We start from the raw sequence: 18,867 nt of genomic DNA, 5'->3' as shown, positions 1-18,867 counted from the left end.
CTCTTGTGCTGCCCAAGGTGCATCCATTGAGGCCCTTTAATAAATCCCTGCTTTATTCTTTAACTCTGTCCAGCCTCTGCTCTAGCTCAGCCTTCACAAGGCATCAGCGCCATCTCTCCCACACATCAGCTGCATCCTCCACTCTGGCCAGAGGAAGATAAATCACAAAAACCTCTTGGACTGCAGCATGGGGAGCAGGCTGGCGTGCCATGGGTGCAAGTAGGATTGGCCCTGCCTCGGGCTGCCCACTCACCCTGCTCCCCACCTCTGTGGGGCTGTGGAGGAGCCCCTGGCTCTGCCCAGAGTGTCAGTGCCGCCCACAGTGCAGGATGTCTCCGGCTGCCATCCCCCCATGACTCAACTAGGTCACCGAGGCGGCGGTGACGGGGCAGGAGGCAGCCAGCGGGGCTTTCTCTGCTCTGAACGCCGCGGGCTCTGCCCATCTGTGACCTTTGCCAGGCCCGGTTTGAAGGGAGAAGTGGTGGGAAGCCTGTCCTCGCTCAGGTTCGCTCTTGCACATCCCCTGGGCGCTGAAAGCCCTGTGAGTCCCACTGGGAGCGAGCCCACTGGCGCTGGGACAGAGGGGAAGGCAGGCCACTGCCTCCAGTGGCCCCATCCTGCAGTGGTGGTGGATTGTGGCAGGAGAACCAGCTGCAACACATCACATCTCAAAGGCTTTTGGCTCTGCTTTGCCAGGTTTCGTGCCCATCTTTTAGGCAAAGATTCTCCCAGCCAATTTTCTGCTCCCTCCACTGATTTTTCTGTGCTTACATTAATCCTGGCAGGCTAATTTTGCTAATGGATAGAAATATTTGTGGTTGTGAGTCATTGGTAGTTGCACACTTGCCATCTACAAAGCCCTTGCAGATCTGGGCAGAGATGTTGGTTAGTGCTGGAAAATAAAGCCCCCGTGGCTTTCCATGGCACTCACGCTTGTCCCAAGGTTGTGATGTTCTTAGCCCTGTCTGATGTTCCACCCTGCCTTCCACAGGGACACTGGAATGAAAGAGAGACCTTTAAAAGTCTCCCCTGTCTGCCTGGGATCTTATCATGCCAGCAGGAGTGTCTGAAGAGCTTCCTTTTGGTCCCTTTGCTTTCTAGCATTAGCTTGATATGGGTTTAGGGTTGGATTTAGGCTTAACTGAAAAAAAATCAGTTTTGTTTTGTTTTGTTTTTTTCTTCCTGGAAAAATTCTTCTGGTATTGGGTGGCTAAATAAAGCAAAAAAAAAAAAAAAAGAAAAAGATAAAAGAAAAAAAAATCCCAGAGGAGTTCATCTGATAATGTGGAAGAGTCCCATCTGCACAGTGCCAGGAGCAGTGCAGTCATGTCTCCCCACCCTGAGATATCATCAATATTGCTTTGACTTGGGCAGGAGATAGGATGGAAAAACTGAAACTGCTCAAATCAGCTGGAAATTTTTAGGCAGAGCATGTGTCTGCTGCCTCCCAGGAGCCCACCACAGTGGGCAGCCCCAGCTGCAGAATCACCCCTGCCCGAGAGCCACACCCGAGTGCAAAAACACCCCAGCAGCCAGAGAGAGCCCAACCCCAACAGAGACACCCTGGCACGGAGAAAGCAGAGGTGGAGGAGAGATTCCAGCCTCTGAAATGGAGATGGCTGGTTCTCCTCCAGCTGAAATGAAAGCCAGGTGCTTGTGGGGCTGCCAGAGAGGCAGATGCAGGCCAGGAGCTCTGTCAGTCTCTGGCTAACTCTGTTACAGGTACAGAAATGTGCACCTGACAGCCCTGGGCAGCACTGCTCCCCTAAGGCTGAGGGAATTGGGAGTGTTCAGCCTGAAAAGAGTCCTGAAACGAGCTCACAAGGAAAATAGAGAGAGACTTTTTTCAAGGATAAGGGGGGAATGGCTTCTAACTGAAAGAAAGTACATTTGGACTAGATATTAGGGAAAAAAAAATGTTTACTGTGAGGGAAGAGAGGCACTGGCAAAGGCTGCCCAGCAGAAATATGAATGTCCCATCCTAGGCTTGGAGAACCTGGTCTAGTGGAAGGTGTCCCTGCCTGTAGCAGGAGGGTTGGAACTGAATGGGCTTTAAAGTCCCAAACCAAACCACTACAGGACTCTCAGGCAGACACCCCAGAGACAGTGGGCTCCAAGTGGTCCCTCCTGTCTCAGCATAGTGTCCCTCAAGCTGAGCAGGGGGGTTTGGTGCTGGGAGTTGTGAGAGCCCTTTGTAGGCTTTCAGTAACACAGCCTGCATGCAGTCAAATCTGGGGTAAAAATGTGCTGCTTAAGGCTGTGATTTCCCCAAAGTCCAAGCAACCCAGTGCTGGCATCCTCAAGGCTTTTGAAATCTTTAAAGATGAAAAAGCAAACCCCAGCCTGTCAGATGCTGACAGTCCTGTGGGGCAGAGGGTTTCTCTGTGCTGGCCACCAGCTCCTGGAGAGGAGCACTGCCTGTGGAGCAGGGACACAGCCTTGTCCCAGCGCTGTCCTCCACCCTGCCCTCGCTGCAGGGGCTGCCCCAGGTCGGCTTCAAAGCCTGTGAGGAGCCCCAGCACTGCTCTAAGGCCTCAGAAAGGAGGCAAGCAGCTGAGGGAACTGTGTGTCCGTGCCCAGCCAGAGCTGCCTGGAGGATCAGGGAACCCAGAGCATCTGAGCTGCAGCTCTCTGGTGCCACAGGCACTTGCTGTCTCAAACCACAAATTGCTTGGGCAGTTTTTATTTTTGAGCAGTTTTTGCCTCTGCAGAAACACCGGTCCCTCTGTCTCTGTGCTTGCTGGGTTTCATGAGAGCTGAAGGAACAATAACTAGCTGGTTTCCACAACCAGCAGCTTTGCTATGCAGGGAGCAGGGAGAAATTTCCCTGGAGCCATAACCCAGTGATGCCCCCAGCAAAAGAGAGTGGCAGGGGAACCACCGGAGCGAGCCCTGTGAGCTGCGCTCTGTCCAAGTCACCATGAACTGAGCCCGCCTGTCTCCCCTCTCCTCCTCACCAGTCCAGATCTCTGTGGTTTTCTTTTAGACCTCTTCTCAAGCTGATGCCTCCTGGGCTCAAAAAGTCTCTTGGCAATCTGCTAATCCAGCAAATAATCAGCTTAAACAAATTTAATGACTGCTAAGTGCCACATGGCAGCACCCGTGGTTGCAGAACCCTGGCGGGGCTGGGTGGCTTTGCTGGGCTGGCTGCCTGTGCCCTCCCCTGGCTCAAAATCAGCACGAGCTGAGAAATCTTGGGACCATTTTGTCAGCTTCCTTCGCCATCTGGTGACTGCCTGGTGAACGAAGCATGACTTGCTCCGAGGGGTCGTGTGGGAGGAATGGAGGGAATCGAGTTAATAAAGTGGATTTCCGGCTACTGACAGCTGGAAAGCCAACGTGTCAGGGTTAGGGTTAGGGCTGCCAGGTCACTGACAGCAGAGCTCTGCAGTCAGTAATGGCTTAACCCCCTGTGGGAGCAGCATTTTATCTGCTCTCTGCGCCTTACACATGCCAGCAGCCAGCATCAGCTCACACGGCCCAGCTGGTGCTAACTCCAGGAGAAACAATTCTGCATTTCTCAGGTTTCCTGTGCCTTCCCACAAAATTAACTCATTAGAGTTACTGGATGTGACATTTCTCTGAGGCAGTGCCAAGCTAACATCTGACCTTAAAAAGCTCTTTTTCAAGCTGAATGACTCTATAATTTACAGCACACAGGTTGCCCAAGAGGAGACAAACTGCAGGAAATGAGCTCACAGAGAGGCAGTGGTGGGAGAGCAACTGCTCTGTCATGCATCCACCATATGAGGCTTGCTGTGGACCCTATTCATGGGTGCAGAGCCCTCAGAGAACCGACTGCAGTTCCCCCTTTTCAGCCCTTTTCCCCCCAGGCATCCCCATTGTCACTTCCACCTCTCCACACACACAGAGCAAAGTTCTGCTGGGCTGCACATGGCCAGAGATGGGCTGTGAGAGTGGGCCTAGGGGAATTTCCCAGGGAGGTATTTGCATTTCCTCAGGCTTTGGAGGAGCGTTTCCCACCACGTGTGACTGGCCAGGGGCTGTGAGAGCACCTGGCCAGGGGTAGCCCCAGCAGGGCCCATTCAGGTGGTGACTCTCCTGTACTCTTGTGGCTTCGTGACCCACCGAGATGAACTGAGCTCAAGTGCTCAGCAGGACTGGGTGGGTTTGATGCCTTAAGTTTCAGCTTTCATGTTTTTTCAGATTCTGTGCTGCCTAGGTGTGGAGCTCTGAGCTTCATATTAAGTGTTAGGAAGTTCTCTTCGCAGGGTGGGTAGACAAAACAATCCTGTTCCAGCTTGAGACCGAGGACAACCATTATGAGCTTCAGGCCCAAGAGCATAAACCACGGGGAAGTGGAGAGAGCAAAAAAGGAGGATGGGATTTCATAACCTGAAGCTCTAATTGCACAATTAACCCCAATATGCAAATGGAACAAAACTTATAAAAGTGTGAAACCTCACGACCGCCTGTCCATTTTGTGACCATTTTGCTTCATCCTTGGGTGCAGCCCTGGCTGGACTTCTGTGCTGCCTGAGGTGGATCCACTGAGGCCTTTCAATAAATCCCTACTTTATTCTTTAACTCTGTTTAGTCTCTGTTCTAGGGCAGCCTCTCAAGGCATCAGTTCCATCCTGAAGTCATGAGGAAGCAGGAGGAAATGAGCTCTCCCTCATTTATGATCAATTCTGTGTAACTGGGAAGGTCCCAGATGACTGGAGGTTGTCCACAAGAAGGATGTGTGGAACGACAGGCCCATCAGCCTGGCCTTGGAGGGTTCTGGAGCAGATCACCTTGAGTGCAGTCACACAGCACACACAGGACAGCCAAGGGGGCAGAGCCAGCCAGCACAGGCTTAGGAAAGGCAGCTCCTGCCTCACCAGCCTCATCTCCTCTCATGACCAGCTGACCCACCTGGTGGATGCAGGGAAGGCTGTGGATGTGTCTGCCTGGGTTTCAGCAAAGCCTGTGACACTGTCCCCCACAGCATTCCCTGGAACAGCTGCAGCTTGGCCAGGAGCACTCTTGGCTGGGTTAAGAGCTGGCTGGATGGCCAGGCCCAGAGAGTGGTGGTGACTGGTGCCACATCCCCTTGGCATCCAGACATCAGGGGTGTCCCCCAGAGATCAGTGGTTTTTAGCCTGGAGGAGGCTCGGGGTGACCTTACCAATCTCTGAAAGGAGATTGCAACCAGGTGGGGTTTGGGTGTTCTCCCAGGTTAGTTTTGAGAGGACAAGAGGACACAGCCTTAAGCTGCGCCAGGGGAGGTTCAGGTTGGACATTCACAGGAATTTCTACACAGAAGGGGTGGCTGGACACTGGAGTGGGCTGCCCTGGCAGGTGGTGGAGCCCTCAGTGCCACGGTCTGGGTGACAAGGTGGTGCTGCTGGGTCATGGGCTGGACTCGCTGATCTCAGAGGTCTTCACTGACCGAACTGAAGCTGCGATTTGGTGACAAACCCTACAGGAGGAGGCACACACAGATCTTATTTACCCAGATACTACTGAAGCTTCTCTGTTAGTCCATGGACATGTAATTGACTGTGCCCAGCCCAGCAAGGGGGAAAAGCAGCATCCTCACGCCATGTGAGATGCCAGACCCCCTCCCCAGGCAAGCTCTGAACTGGAGGACTGGGACCAAGGACACACATCAGCCTTTGTGCTTGAAGGGTGATGGGCTTCTGCCTGGTGATCCTAGGAAGGAATTAGACTTTAGATGATGTGCCTTAAATAGAAAACTCACTCCTGAAGTGAGCAGAAAACCATAGATAAGGATGATGCAAAGATATTGTTAAACCGCCAAGGAATTTCCCCAACAGTGAGATGTGGTGGCAGCCGCAGCCCTCCCTTATCCCCCCACCTCAGCCTCTGCCAGGCTCACACAGCCACCACAGTGCCAGGGGATTTCCAGAAGACCCAAGCACACACAGGAGCCTCCAGCAGCAGCACAGCATGGGCTGGTCCCACAGCGCTGCGGGCTTTCCTTTGCACACTTGGTGATGGCCCCACGGTGCCCACTCAGCGAGCTGTGCACCATGGAGAGGAGACATTGGCCATACCCTGGCACCCCCAGGGGCTGGGAGGAGATGTCATGTGGCATCAGCATCCAAGACAGACGCTTCTGGTGCTCGGGTTTGGAGCCCAGAGCTTCCACAGCTGTTCAGTGATGGTGGCTGCTCCCTCCCTCTGCCTCTGTGCCCCGCTGTCCTGTGTGCCCACCACTTCTCTGGCCCCTGGAACGGCTTGGGGTCCCTGGAATGGCAGCTCTGGATTTGGCAGTGATGGCCACACCTGCCCCTGGGTTTTTTGGGTCAATGCAGCTGTGAGGCACTGCCCAGCTGTGACAAGCCCTGGGACTGCTGCTGCGAGCAAGGACACCACTGGCTCAGGGAACACAGCTGCTCCAGAGGCACAGGCTGAGCCCCACCTCCCACCTGGGCACTGCAGCAAAAGGGGCCTTTTGGAACCCCCTCCTGTGCCACAGGAGAGCAGCTGCAGCCTCCCTGATCCCCAGCTCCCTGTGAACCTCCCAAAAGGCATGGGCACTGCCCACAGCCTTTTCCTGCATGGCTGCCAGCAGGAGCACTTCTTGCTGCTCCCTCAGCCTCTGGACTTCTCCAGGCTTTAAACTTCGCCTGCTCCACTAGAGCAGCACAAGGCAGCAGTGCTGTTACCCTGCCCACAGAGCAAACGTGCCTCAGGCACGGCCCACACATGCCTTCATACTCTGCTCTTTGACAGAAATCCTTTGTGCTTCTTTTGCTCCTCAGTCTCACTTTGGAGAGCAGCTCCAGCTCCTCCCTCTCACCCGTGACACTGACAGGGAGCACAGAGGATGCCCAGGGCATTCTCATGCTGGAGGGTGCTGGGATCACAGGTGTGGGACACAACTAGAGCACTGATATCAGCCCAGCAGAGAGGGGAGCATGAGGCCAAGGACTTATTTCTGCAGGAACTGGAGATCTTGTTCTCATAAAAAACTGTACTAGTCAAAATCATTGCAGTCAGTTCACCACAGCCTCTGGCTAAGGACCACATTTTCCCCTGCGGTTACCATTTTCAGAAAGCATTAACAAATAAACAATTAAATCCCCAGAAAGCAGAAGCTGTGACTAATGGTCTTCAAGTTTCCTCCAAGTTTATATCAGGATGAAAAACAATTACAGGAATAGGGATGAAACCAGACAGTGAGTGAAGGGTTGCTGGGAGAGTCAAGATGCTCCTCCATGGCCTGGACAATCTAGTGTTTAGGCAGTCAGGCCTATACTTTTATTTGTCACATATTCTCTTTTAGTAGTAGCAAAAGCAAGAGCCAGTAAGTGCTTGGGGAAGCAGATGTGTGATGTCAAAAAAGACACCCATGGGAGCTGTGCTCTGCCTGCTCCTCTCCCACCCTCCCTCAGCACATGCAGGATGTGCTTCCACCATGCTGCCTCCACGCCTGGCCTGGCACCTCTGCCCACTTGGGCACCTCTGGGGTCAAGCAAGAAGCTTCAAAAGGGGACCCGCCAGATTATTGCCACAGCCCAGCAGAGGCCCAGCTGTGGTTGGGCACCAGCTCTGAGGTGCAGCCCATTTGCATTCCTCGGCGCTTTGATGTCGCAGTGAGGTCCTGCCTGGGGTGCCTGGAGCTGCCCTTTAGGCAGGAGCACAGCTGTGCCCAGCACTCTCTGGTGAGCTGATCACTGCCATCCAGGCACAGCCCTGCTCCCCCTGTGCCAGCCGAGCCAGCAGCAGGGTGACACACCGGGGCATGGGCCAGCTTGTCCATCACCACCTTCCCAGGAGCCAGTGGGGGTTTGGGTGGAGGCCACACATTGGGAGGCTGCTCCTTCCTCTGCTCACACTTTCGTGTCATTTCTGCGAGATAGGGCAGGGGTTGGTGGTCAGAATTACCTTTCTCCAAGTTACTGCTCAGTCCTGCTGAGCTCACTCCTGGTGTCTCTAGTCCAGACAGCCCATTCATCTTGGGATTGTCTTTTTCTCAAAACAAAAGATCAGCCAAGTCTAAAAGGTTCACAGTGCAATTGTTTAATCATAACTATGTAGCTATAGCCACTGATTAATGACTAAAAAAACAAAATAGCAAAGTTGGTTCAAATCCTGAGGGACTCAATATCAGTATTTCAAAGCGTGATTTCCAAATAGCCGGGGCTGCTCTGTATTAATGATGCACTTCAGACTTTGCTTTATTCCTTTATTTTTTGGCTGTGGATGTGTAAGTTGAGTTTTAATGAGATCAGCAGCGTGCGGGGGCAGCTCCTCCCTTAAGCACTGGTGGGGAGGAGGCCAGTTTACAGGGATCCAGAGCACGGATTGCTCTCTACAAGGCCAAAGCTGTCAATACGTCCATACCAAGTCCTCAGGAACTGGAAACAGGAGACTGGGATGAGCTGTAACAGCCCCCACGCAGCAGGGAACAGCCGGGCTGAACCTTCCAGCAGCACTTTCAGAGTGGCACAGACACGGTGGTGTGTGTCACCCACTGCTGCTGACCAGCCACGGCTGGGCCGTGCTCAGCTGGTCTCTCAACATGTCTGTGTGTGCTGCTGGGCTTCTGTCTTTGCCTCTCCTGTTTTTCCCACTCATGGGCAGGCTGAAGACTCAAATGACCCAAACCCCATCAGTGGCTGAGCAGGGTGAGGGGAGCTGGAGCCCACAAAGCCACGAGGGCAGAGGAGCAGCTGCCCTGACAGAGACTGCACCTGTGGCTCGAGGGGTCTCCTCTGAGAGAAACCCAAAATCAAGCCTTGCTTGCTGTGTTTTGCTGGGAAGCTCCAGGAAAATTGCAAAACTGTTTTGGTAATGGTGATGGGCTTCCCAGCCTTCCCCACATCCTTGGTAGGGCAGGTCCCAGGGTCAGCAAACCTCAGGAGCTGCTGCACAGCTCTGTGCTGCTCCCTGCACCCAGCTGACTGAGCAAAAGCTTCCCTCAATGCTTCCTGGGCTTTGGAGACTGGGTTCTAGCCTTCCTTCCTGTCTGCTTCCCATGTTAGCTTTTCCTACATTTCTAATGAAAAAAAAAAAAAAAAAAAAAAAAAAAAAAAAAAAAAAAAAAAAAAAGAAAAAAAGAAGCCTCACCACACTGGGATGTGCTGCTCAGGGCCCTGCTGTCCCAGGGGCAAGGACACGTGGTTTGGCTCTCTTCTGACAGGATTTAGGACTTGCTGCACCAGTGTGTACCAGCTGGTTTGGGGCAACAGAGTAAATACTTTATTTTTTTGCTCCAAGGGCTTTGCAACCCCATTTTTTAGCACTACCAACACAAAGACTTGTGAGATGCAGCTGCTGCTGTTCCCCAGGATGGCTCCCCAGGGCTCTGTGCAAAGCCTGTGACAGCTCCAGAAGGGACACCAAGACAAAGACATCTCTGCCTTGCTCCCTCCACTGCTGGGGGCTGTACTGGCAGAATAAGGGAATCACACACTGCAGCATCTGCTGCCTACTGTGAAGCTCCAGCCCTGCTCTCACACATCCCCTCTCACAGGTTCCAGGGGAAACCATGGAGCCCTGCTGAGACATTTTGCAGAGCAGGAGGAATTCAGAGATGGATCTCCAACACACGAGAAAGGAGAATGACCCTGCAGCATCAATCCTGTAGTGAGCCATCAGAGAAACAGCAGGGCTGCACCTGCACCAGGCACTCCCAGAGCACAGGAGCAGAGCCAGGCTCTTGCTCCCCCCTTTCCTGTCTTTAGGGAATGCAGAGAGTGGATAATAATTACTCTGAAGCCTTTTATTATGGAGTCATTCAATACTCTATTTATTATAGAGCTAAAATCCACATTTGACAGCTTCGAACAAACTTCTGGTGAAGTTTTGGAGAGGCTAGAGACAGAGGTGAAAATAAAGCAGGCTGAGCTGCCTCTTGCTTTCTTTGTGGTGGGAAAACAGCATTTTAGTGAGAAGTTAAAGTTTCAGTGGAAAAAGGAAGTCTGAAATATTTTTGTTGCTCTAGGGAAAAACAGAGTGGCTGCTCCCATCAACAATACACCAACGAACTATAAATATCTGAAAATCAAGCCTACTTTCCACAGAAAGGCTACACTGCACAGACAATGACCTGCTGCTCCTCTGCCAAATCCATCTGGAGCATCTCTGTGAGATATAAATAGAAGTACAGGGCAGATTGCTCAGCCAGGACCAAATCACCTCCTGAGATGCAGAGCTGGCCAGCTGTGCACATGGAGACACGAGCAGGGAAGAACACGCACGGCTGCCAGGACCTGGGCAGGAGCCCTGCTGACACACTCCCAACCAGGGTTTAAAAGCTTTTAAAGGAGTCAAAGAGGTTACAGGGTGCTCCATGGAAAGGCCAGAAGCCCTTCCTGTGAGATGGAAGTGGCCCCAGCTCCTGCTCGTTGCTCTCACCACAGTGACATTTCAGAAGTGGCTGTTGTTGCGCAGAAGGAGATATCTGATTGTGGGAGCCTTTAATTAACTATAACCCAGCCTACCGCTGGGAAACTGGTTTCAGAAATTCAAATGGAAACAGTGTTTTTTTTAATTATAACCAACACAGCCCCAGTGAGGCAAGACCAAAGTCTGGGGAGCAAGGATTTGGCTGTTTGGGGGTGCTGATGAGTGCCGCATTCACATCCCTGGCATCCTGCTTGGCACACAACTGCAAAGGTTTGGTCAGACTTAAGCCAGGTCTGGCAGCTGAAACTGTCTGAACAGTAACAGATTTTCTTTCTGACTGCTACACTCGCAGGGATGCAGATCACACTGATCATTTCTGGGACGAGATGAACAACTTCACCCCAACCCAGGCCACGAAGCAAGCCTGGTGAACATCTCAAGCACTCTTTCCCCTCTGTTCATGAGCTGGCAAGTGGTTTTTCATTACAGATCTAGAAGTGGAAGCAGAAGCAATAGAAACTTCAAAAGTGGCAACTTTCAGTACACTGCATAGCTCCTATGGGGTTAAGAGCATAAGATGCAATTCTCACTCTTGAGGACATGGCAGGTGATGTCTTATCCCTTCCCTTCTGTCTTTCCATATTCTGGCATGACTGTAACAAATTCCAGGCCTGCAGCAAGAGGCAGGGGTCAGAGGAAAAAGCCTTCAATGGTGAAGGCCACTAAAAAGCACACCAGGTTGCCCAAGGCAACTTTGAAGTTCCACTGAAGGTTTCTGAGCTAACACCTGTCAGGAACACTTTTGCTCAAGCTTAGCCTGCCACAGAGCTGGCAGGTTCTGGGTGGATCTTGGGGCAAAAGCCAGACCCTGCCAAACTATTTTCTGTGCTGCTTTGAAGTTCAGCAGTGTTACTTATTCATTTTAGAGGGCTAACTACTGTAGTGAAGACAGACATGTCATGTCACAGCCTAACAGTGATACCTGTCAGTACCAGCATCCTGCTCTCAGGGCAGGACTCCAGGGAAAACCTCCACTGTCCACATGCTCACAACACCAGAACTGGAGATGGCACTGCCTGTCTGGGCTCCTCTCTGGAAATAAACAACCTGCTCTAATTTTGAGCTTGGCCCTTCCTTCAGCAGGGGGTGGAAAAACAGCCTCCAGTCAGCCACAGGGATTAGCTCAGTTGGTTAGAGCACGGTGCTCATAATGGGTCTGATGCTCATATGGGCCATTCCCTTAAGTGTTGGGCTCCTGATCCTTGTGGCTCCCTTCCAACTCAGAATATTCCGTGATCCCTTGCAGCTCCATGACCCAAGAAGCCTGTAAAGCATTGTTTATCACAAACATTCACGCTCCGTGGCAAATGCTTCGAGAACGTGTGCCTTTCAGTTTTCAGATCTCTGCAAATGCAGCTGACACGAGTTCCTTGTCAGAGCCTTTGCTGTGCAGCAGGCATACCAAACACCCAACTTTGTCAGGGTGGAATAGATGACTTGGCTCTTCAGAAGACAGCTCAGGCAAACAGCAGGGACATTCTAGTGCCACACTTAGCAATTTGTTTCAGAACCCGCCTGTGATGCTTTCTTCAGATCTGAGATCCTCAGAGCTGCCCCAGAGTTTCTAGCAAACAAACTGAATGCTTTCATTTTACACCAGAAGCATCACAACTATCTGGGAAATCTCCCTCCCACACCCCATGGGGTGTATTTTGGGTGGCTTGATGATCTCACCACCACACAGTTAGTAAGGTTAAACACTGCTTTTAAAAACTCTCATGTAAAAGCCACTGAGTCAACTTTTAAGCTCAGGCTTGCTCTGACCAGCTTAACAACAGAAAAACAAAACAGTCAAAAGAAGGGGACCAAAATGAATTGTCCATCTTTTCTCCCTCACTCCCCTCTTAACCACATACTGCCAGACTTACCTACAACTGCTCCCATCCTGCCAGGCCCTGCTGCAGTTTTGTGTTGTTGCCTTTCCCAGTTTCTTCATAATCCTAAAGTGATCTTCTCATGAAGAGAGCCACCAATACCTGCCCAGACACTGCCTCTTGCTATGCCTGACTCCACAGCACATCCTGAAGGAGATGCAGGAAAGGCAGGAACACAGGGACAGCTGCACTGCCCCTTATTACAATGCTGGTGCAACATAAACAGTCACAGGGGTCAGGAAAGGAAGTTATAAAAATAGTAACTGGGAAGAAACATCAGGGATCTGCACCCTCCTCAGTCCTGGGGGTACAGCAGAGAAGAAAAGTTCAGGAGAAATATGACAAATCTCCCATCCAAATACCTTCCGAAGAGGAGAACCAGAATGAAGTGGAACCATGAGCTTCCCCTTTCGTATTCCCCCAGAAGAAGCTGTTTCAATTCCATTAATCTGGAGGCACACTAAGCGAGTCGCACTTCAGCAGGTACCTTCATGTTTGAGGTCAAATCCAGGTCATGTAGTAAGTACGACACTTTAATGGAATTCTCTTGTTATAATAAGCTGATTCCCAGAGCTGACTCATTAATACCTGAAACCCAGAAGGTGGAATTTCTCCTTTTACACAGTGATCTGCACATCTCCCATGTGGAGAGGTGCGGCTGCATCATTTCATAATGAAGTAATACAAGACTGCATATTTTTACAAGGAAGTGATAGGAGAGATTTGTTCATGCTGCAAATCCAAGGAGTCTTCAACACCAAGACAATTCCCTTTTTGCCTTGTTTTGTCACAGTTTCTAATCAGAAGTTCCCCTGGTAGAAGAGGAACAATGTCAGCTAACAGAACTGCTCATCTTCACAGGAGCCCACCCCATAATCAGTTAATGAAAAGGCTCCCACCAACTGCAACAGAAATTGGACAAGGCCTCTGAGTCTGAGCTCAGGAGGGAAACTACCTGAGAGGTGAGGGCAAGGAGGCAGATTCTCCATGCTCACAAAAGAAGACAAGAGCACACCTTATTTAAAACCAACTCTTTCCGCTCCCACATTTATTTTTCCTAAAACCAGTCCTTGCAAATGTGTCTTGTTTCTCTTTCCCAACTCAGTGACATTGCTGCAAGTACTCCACAGCACATGACTCTGGGGAAGCAGAGGAAGCGTCCCACAACTCAGTCCCATTTCCATAGGAAAAGCTGACTCATAAATCACATCATCCTGGAGATGCTGACACAGGTTTTGTAAGGAGCATCCGAATGACAAGTCCCAGGAGCAGGCTGGAGCCACCTGAGGGCTGGCAGGGCTGCCCAGCTCTAGCAGAGCAGGAGGCCCTCCTTCATGGCCAGGCGCTGCCGATGGATCTTGTCCTGCTGCAGCTCCTCGTGGTTCGGGTGCCAGAGTTTCATGACAATCCTCTCAATGTTGAGAGCATAGACTGTGTGTGCAGGGATCACTTCTTTGTGCACCTGGAAATGCATGGTGGGAAACAAGCTGCACACTTCCATACACATTTGCCCATGTTACCAGGGAATAACCTCCCTCTACCACAGGGGCCAGCTCTGCAGAGTGGGAACAAAGGGAGTCTCACAGGGAGAGCTGCTCCCTGCCAGCACTGCCACAGCGGCCAGCACAGCACAACCACCTCTTACACCACTTGCTAAGGGAGTGCCTGTCAGAGTCCAGGACATCCCTCTGGCTGCCCTGGCTGTCTCGAGACCCTGGCAGGAAGTCAAAAACACCTGTGGCTTCAATTTTGGCCCGTGGAAGACTGTCGATTTTGTGTGGGAAATTACAAGCCACAAGGGTTTGAGTAGTGTGGTATTTGAATTAACACAGGGTGGAAAAGTAGAACTTTGGGATTTTTAGAATGTGATTCAGGGGTCAAGATGGAGGAATTTGGGCATGTCCTAGCCTTCTTCTCCTTTGTCTTGTCCTCCATGTCTTGGTGTGATGGTGACACTTTTCTATTGGTTTAAGGTAGAGACACACTGTCCAACATAGGTGTTAGATATTGGCACGTTATTGTAAACAGACTATACATAACTTTTGATATAAAAGGTAAACACTGCCTGAGAGGGCAGAGCAGATTGCCATGGCCTCCTTGCTAGCCAGAGCTTGGCAGGTCAGAGAAAGAATGTTCTAGATGAGGAAAAGTAAACAGCCTTGACGACACGATCCGAAGCATTCCAGATTCCTTCTTTGGCTGCGACGGGCTGGGAAATGGACTTTTGCACTGTTGGGGTCCCAACAAGCTGACCCCCACAAGTGCCATGGTAAGGAAATAGTAATTTTGCTCTTGGGGTGACAATCAATAATTGATCATCAAAACCACAGAAATAACAATTCTGACTAAACATGAGATGAACGCTTGATTACAGCTCTGTGGTCTGTATCCACAATTGTGAGACAAAATCCCAAGGCCTGTTCACAACAGCAGAGATCATCAAGGGGGAATTTCTAACAACTAATTTTAGACATTCAAAGTAGGCAATGCCCCCACAGCTGCCAGAGAGGGAGGGAACCACAGCCATACATCGCCAATGAAAATTCAGCCAGCTGACCTTAAATGCCTCCCCAGGACTGGGGTGATCACAGCCAACCCACTGCAGTGGCCTGCATGCCAGGACCAAGTATTCCTCTGAGTACCCAGGTGGAACATGAGGAGTAAGAAGGGACATGACAGGTAAGGTATTTTGCTGCAGCACTGTCAAAATCTGTCCAGCTCAGTTCTGATATAATCACTGCAGAGGAAGAGTTCACCCATCTTGCACAGCTGTGAGAGAGGGATTTCCTCATCAGCTCTGTGACCAAGGGGATCAGAACAGGCATTAAACCAGGAGTTAACCGTGGGAACAAATCAAAGCCAAAGAAGGAAAGAGACTATGGGAAGAGAAAACAAATCCCCCTCCATGCACATAAACCACGCCTAAGACTGGCAGCTGGCACCCAGGGCAGCACTGCCTGTGGCACAAAGGTGTGACATGACCAGCTTACCTGCAGTGCCTCAAAGAGGTCATACATGTTGACTGGAGGCAGGGATGCTGGCAGGGTGTCCCCAGAGCAGGCCAGGAGCAGGGCTGCCTGCTGCTCAGCATCATCAGGAGCGGGCGGGGCGGCCAGGCTCTGACCCGCCGAGGGCGTCACGCTGCTCGGGGGGCTGGAGGCAGAGCAGGCAGAAAAAACCCCAGTCACAAAACCAGCACCAGCTGCGGCTGTCATACAGCAGGAGCCTTGCTGCACTGCACCACCTGGTGTGGCCCATAGGTACATAAAATTATTTCAGCTCTAATAAAAATTTCTTTTAAATTCCAGTTTAACGAGGAGTGCGGACTGACCCTCAACATGCTCCAGCCCTGCTTAAATGGTCTCAGTTGCGCAACTTTGTGTTACTCGCAGCCAATAGTCTCTACCCAGCATAAAAATTAAGGCACACACAACACTGAGCTGAAACACTGGCCCTTAGGCAGAGTTGTTTGTAGTGCTACAATCAAATCTTCAAACACCCACGACCTCCTGTCAACTGCTAGCAGCTGCCAAAGACAAAACTGCCTTCTCGTACACAAACACTGCCAAGATGCACTGCACAAACTCTTTGACATTGAGACTCCAAACTGGAGGACCTCAAAGCCCTGCTAACTACAAAGATGTGCCAAAGAACCATAAACACATTTGCATGCAGGAAATGACAGGATGGCAGTATCCTGCAGGTCCTCACTGACATTTGAATCCTATGGCACAACAGCCGTGCCTCCACAAAGGCAGAGAATTGCCATGTTACTCACATTTCCAAAAAGCAGTAATAAACTGCTGGACAAGCAGAGGTAAGGGAGAGAGATGTAACACTGTCCCTACAGTCCAGTGCTGGGAAATCCCCATATCCTCACTCCCTGTTTAGTTGTACAATCCTCCATACCAACACCTTCCTAGTGTGTGAAAGCAAGACACCGTCAACACACATAAAAGAAGCAGCTGAGCCACGGAGTAATTCCAAGACTAGAAAAATCCATGTACATTATCAGTGTGCTGCCAGCTCCTTACCACTCAATTAAGTTGTTATAAGCAACAACACTGTTCTTCAGATATGGCTGAGGGTTGATATTGCTTCCAAAGGCATACTTGAAATGGCCATCCCTCAGACGATAGGCTTTCCTCCTAGATATCACAGAGGTCAGAATGTCCTTAAGGTGGTTCTGCAAGGAAAACAACTCTTGTGACATGTGCTGATACATTCACTCATGGATAGAAGGGCCTCAACAAATGGCAAGACAGAAACACTGCTGCTATGACCACAGGGACCTAAAGATGGAAGGGAACCAATACCTGGACAGGATGTTTTCATTATCCAACACTTGGATACAGAGAACATGGCACTTTGTGAATACCATAAGCATCAGCCTGTGAACTATATTTTAATATGTGATGTCCTGCTTCAAATGTCAAAGGGGTGTCTTCAATGCTAGGAAATTCCCAACCTCTGATTAAGGTTAAGATTTTGTAACTGACACTAGATGTTACACTTGAACTGAAATACACACCCTGAAATGACAGTGAAAAGCCACTCACTGAGATTTTTCATTTGCCTGAACAGTGCTGGAGAAGGAACAGGCTGAAAAAAAACAAGCAGACAACTTCTTCATTTGGCCTCACTCCAGATGGGGAACCCAGGTTGGCCTCCACATGCTGAGTGCAGAAAACCATCCACACATCAATGCTCCAAGCAGTGGCTGTGTCATTCCTGGGATGTGTACAGTGATGCACCACCAATGGCCAAAGCCAAACCAGGACTTCACCTGGATCAGGTATCACCTGATCCTGTTCCTTCATGGCCAGGCCAGACACTGTGCCTGTAACAGGTTGCGTTTTATAGAACTGGTCAAACTGACATTCCCATTCTGTCCCTGCTTTTAAGTGATAGGAAGAGCATTTTCCACAACAGCTACTTCAGCATGCCAGGGGTACGGTACAAGTACATCAAAACTTCTGCTTGCAGGCAGAAGTCCAAGACTTTACATCTAGGGCACGAGATTCTCCATTCTCACATCACTCAGGGGACAAAAGGGCAATTGGAGAACCATCAGAGCAGCAGGTTTCCACCCCATGCTGGGGGACAACGCCCCACACTGCACACAGAGCCTTTTGCTGCTGCTGTTATGAGACCACTGCAGCCCCCCAGCCCAGCCTCACCTCCACAGCATAAACAACGGCTGTCACTGCCTCCTCGGTGACATTGTCCAGCCCGTGCTCATAGGCAGTGACAATCATCCTTCCTTCCAGCTGGCCACGTGTTGGGAGCATCATGGTGTGAGAGCACAGCTTCAAATCATCATCCTCCTGAGGATCCTTTGCCACAAACTGCTGGGCTCCCGACAGCGGGTTCTGAGGCTGGAACCGGTGCTGTCAGGAACACAACATTAAAGCATAAGATAATATTCATTCAGACCCTTTGGTTCATCAAGGGGCCATCCCTTCTCCACTCAGAAAGCTTACACCTATAAAAAGTCCTTTAAAAATCCTCCCTGATGACTTGTGACTGAAGAAATTGGTTAGTCAGTGTTGGTATCCTTTCACAGGACTTGTCCAGTAGCACCCCAAACCACCTGAAATTTGGGTATCCACAACACACTGCAGCAAGAAATTCTACACACCATATGAAGACTCACCTGCTCTGGTCTGCTCTGTACCTCCCCACCTGCTAGATTTGTTTGATTCTCCTAGGAGTCTCAAATGTGGTCAGTGACTGTCTTTTTTACTTCCTTTCACACCACCCAGACCAGTGACTGGACTTTCACATCTCTCAGACACCTTCTATGTTGAAGAGTTCTCATCTATTTAGTAATTTCTTGTACAGAAGGGTATATTTTTACTTACTATCTGTACAGTTACCCTCCAGATTAAAACCCATGATCCTAAACTTGAGTGATTGATTCTTACATTTTTCTAATGCTTTAAACTTAGCCCAATTCCAGCACCAATTTCATACTCCAGTCTCCCTGTGTACTTTCACTACTCTAAGCAGAGCTGTGTTACAGAACAGCCACTGAGATGGATTATGACTGTCTTTCAGAACTGACTTAGTTATTTAAAGAAAAAAAACTCATCACAGAACAGGAATTCATACTAGAAGGTGGCATTTCCCAAGCCATATGTATTCCAGCACAAATCCTTGGCTGCACTGTGTCTCAAGCTCTGAGTGCCTGTGATGGCTCCTCAGTCCCCAGATAAAGGGGGAACAAAGCAAATGGAAATTATTGATCCTTGAGCCCAGCCATGTGCTTGGCCCAGCTCTAACCCACAAGGAAACAGACTCATCACACTCTCTCTACTTTCCAGTGTCTATGGAATGGAGATTGCTGCAAGGCTCTTATGGGGCACCAGGACCAACACACTTTAAATATGAACAATGAATATGCAGCAAAGTGGATTTCTCACATCTTAGTTTCAGGGGAGAAAGGGGGGCTGCTTTAGTCAAAGGACAGTGTGGCATTTAACTCAGAGCGAAAAACCAATCCACCCACTGGTGTGTGAAAGCAGGTTTCCCTCCCCATAATTCTAAAGATTTATGCTTTCATTACAGGAAAGTCACATGCCTGGAAAAAAAGACCTTCAAAACG

The 18,867-nt window shown here is 50.3% G+C and overlaps 1 protein-coding gene across 7 annotated transcripts in view; it reads right to left on the bottom strand.

Annotated features, from left to right (window-relative positions):
- The window catches only part of TADA1 (transcriptional adaptor 1), a 31,258-nt gene that overhangs the window by 3,798 nt on the left and 8,593 nt on the right, over positions 1–18,867 (bottom strand). Inside the window, exons 5-10 of one of the 7 annotated variants that reach the window (XM_053950103.1) lie at positions 17,441–17,650; positions 16,295–16,446; positions 15,251–15,413; positions 12,255–13,722; positions 9,046–10,817; positions 7,980–8,333 (exon numbers count right to left, since the gene is read on the bottom strand). In XM_053950103.1, coding sequence (XP_053806078.1) covers positions 13,570–13,722; positions 15,251–15,413; positions 16,295–16,446; positions 17,441–17,650 — 678 coding nt within the window. In that variant the 3' untranslated portion in view covers positions 7,980–8,333; positions 9,046–10,817; positions 12,255–13,569. The other 6 variants (XM_053950104.1, XM_053950108.1, XM_053950105.1 and 3 more) reach the window with 6 other exon arrangements.

The sequence above is a fragment of the Vidua chalybeata genome, chromosome 9, assembly GCF_026979565.1.
Source record: "Vidua chalybeata isolate OUT-0048 chromosome 9, bVidCha1 merged haplotype, whole genome shotgun sequence".
NCBI lineage: Eukaryota > Metazoa > Chordata > Aves > Passeriformes > Viduidae > Vidua > Vidua chalybeata.
The sequence above is the reverse complement of the archived record's forward strand: the minus strand, read 5'-3'. Positions and strand labels throughout refer to the sequence as shown.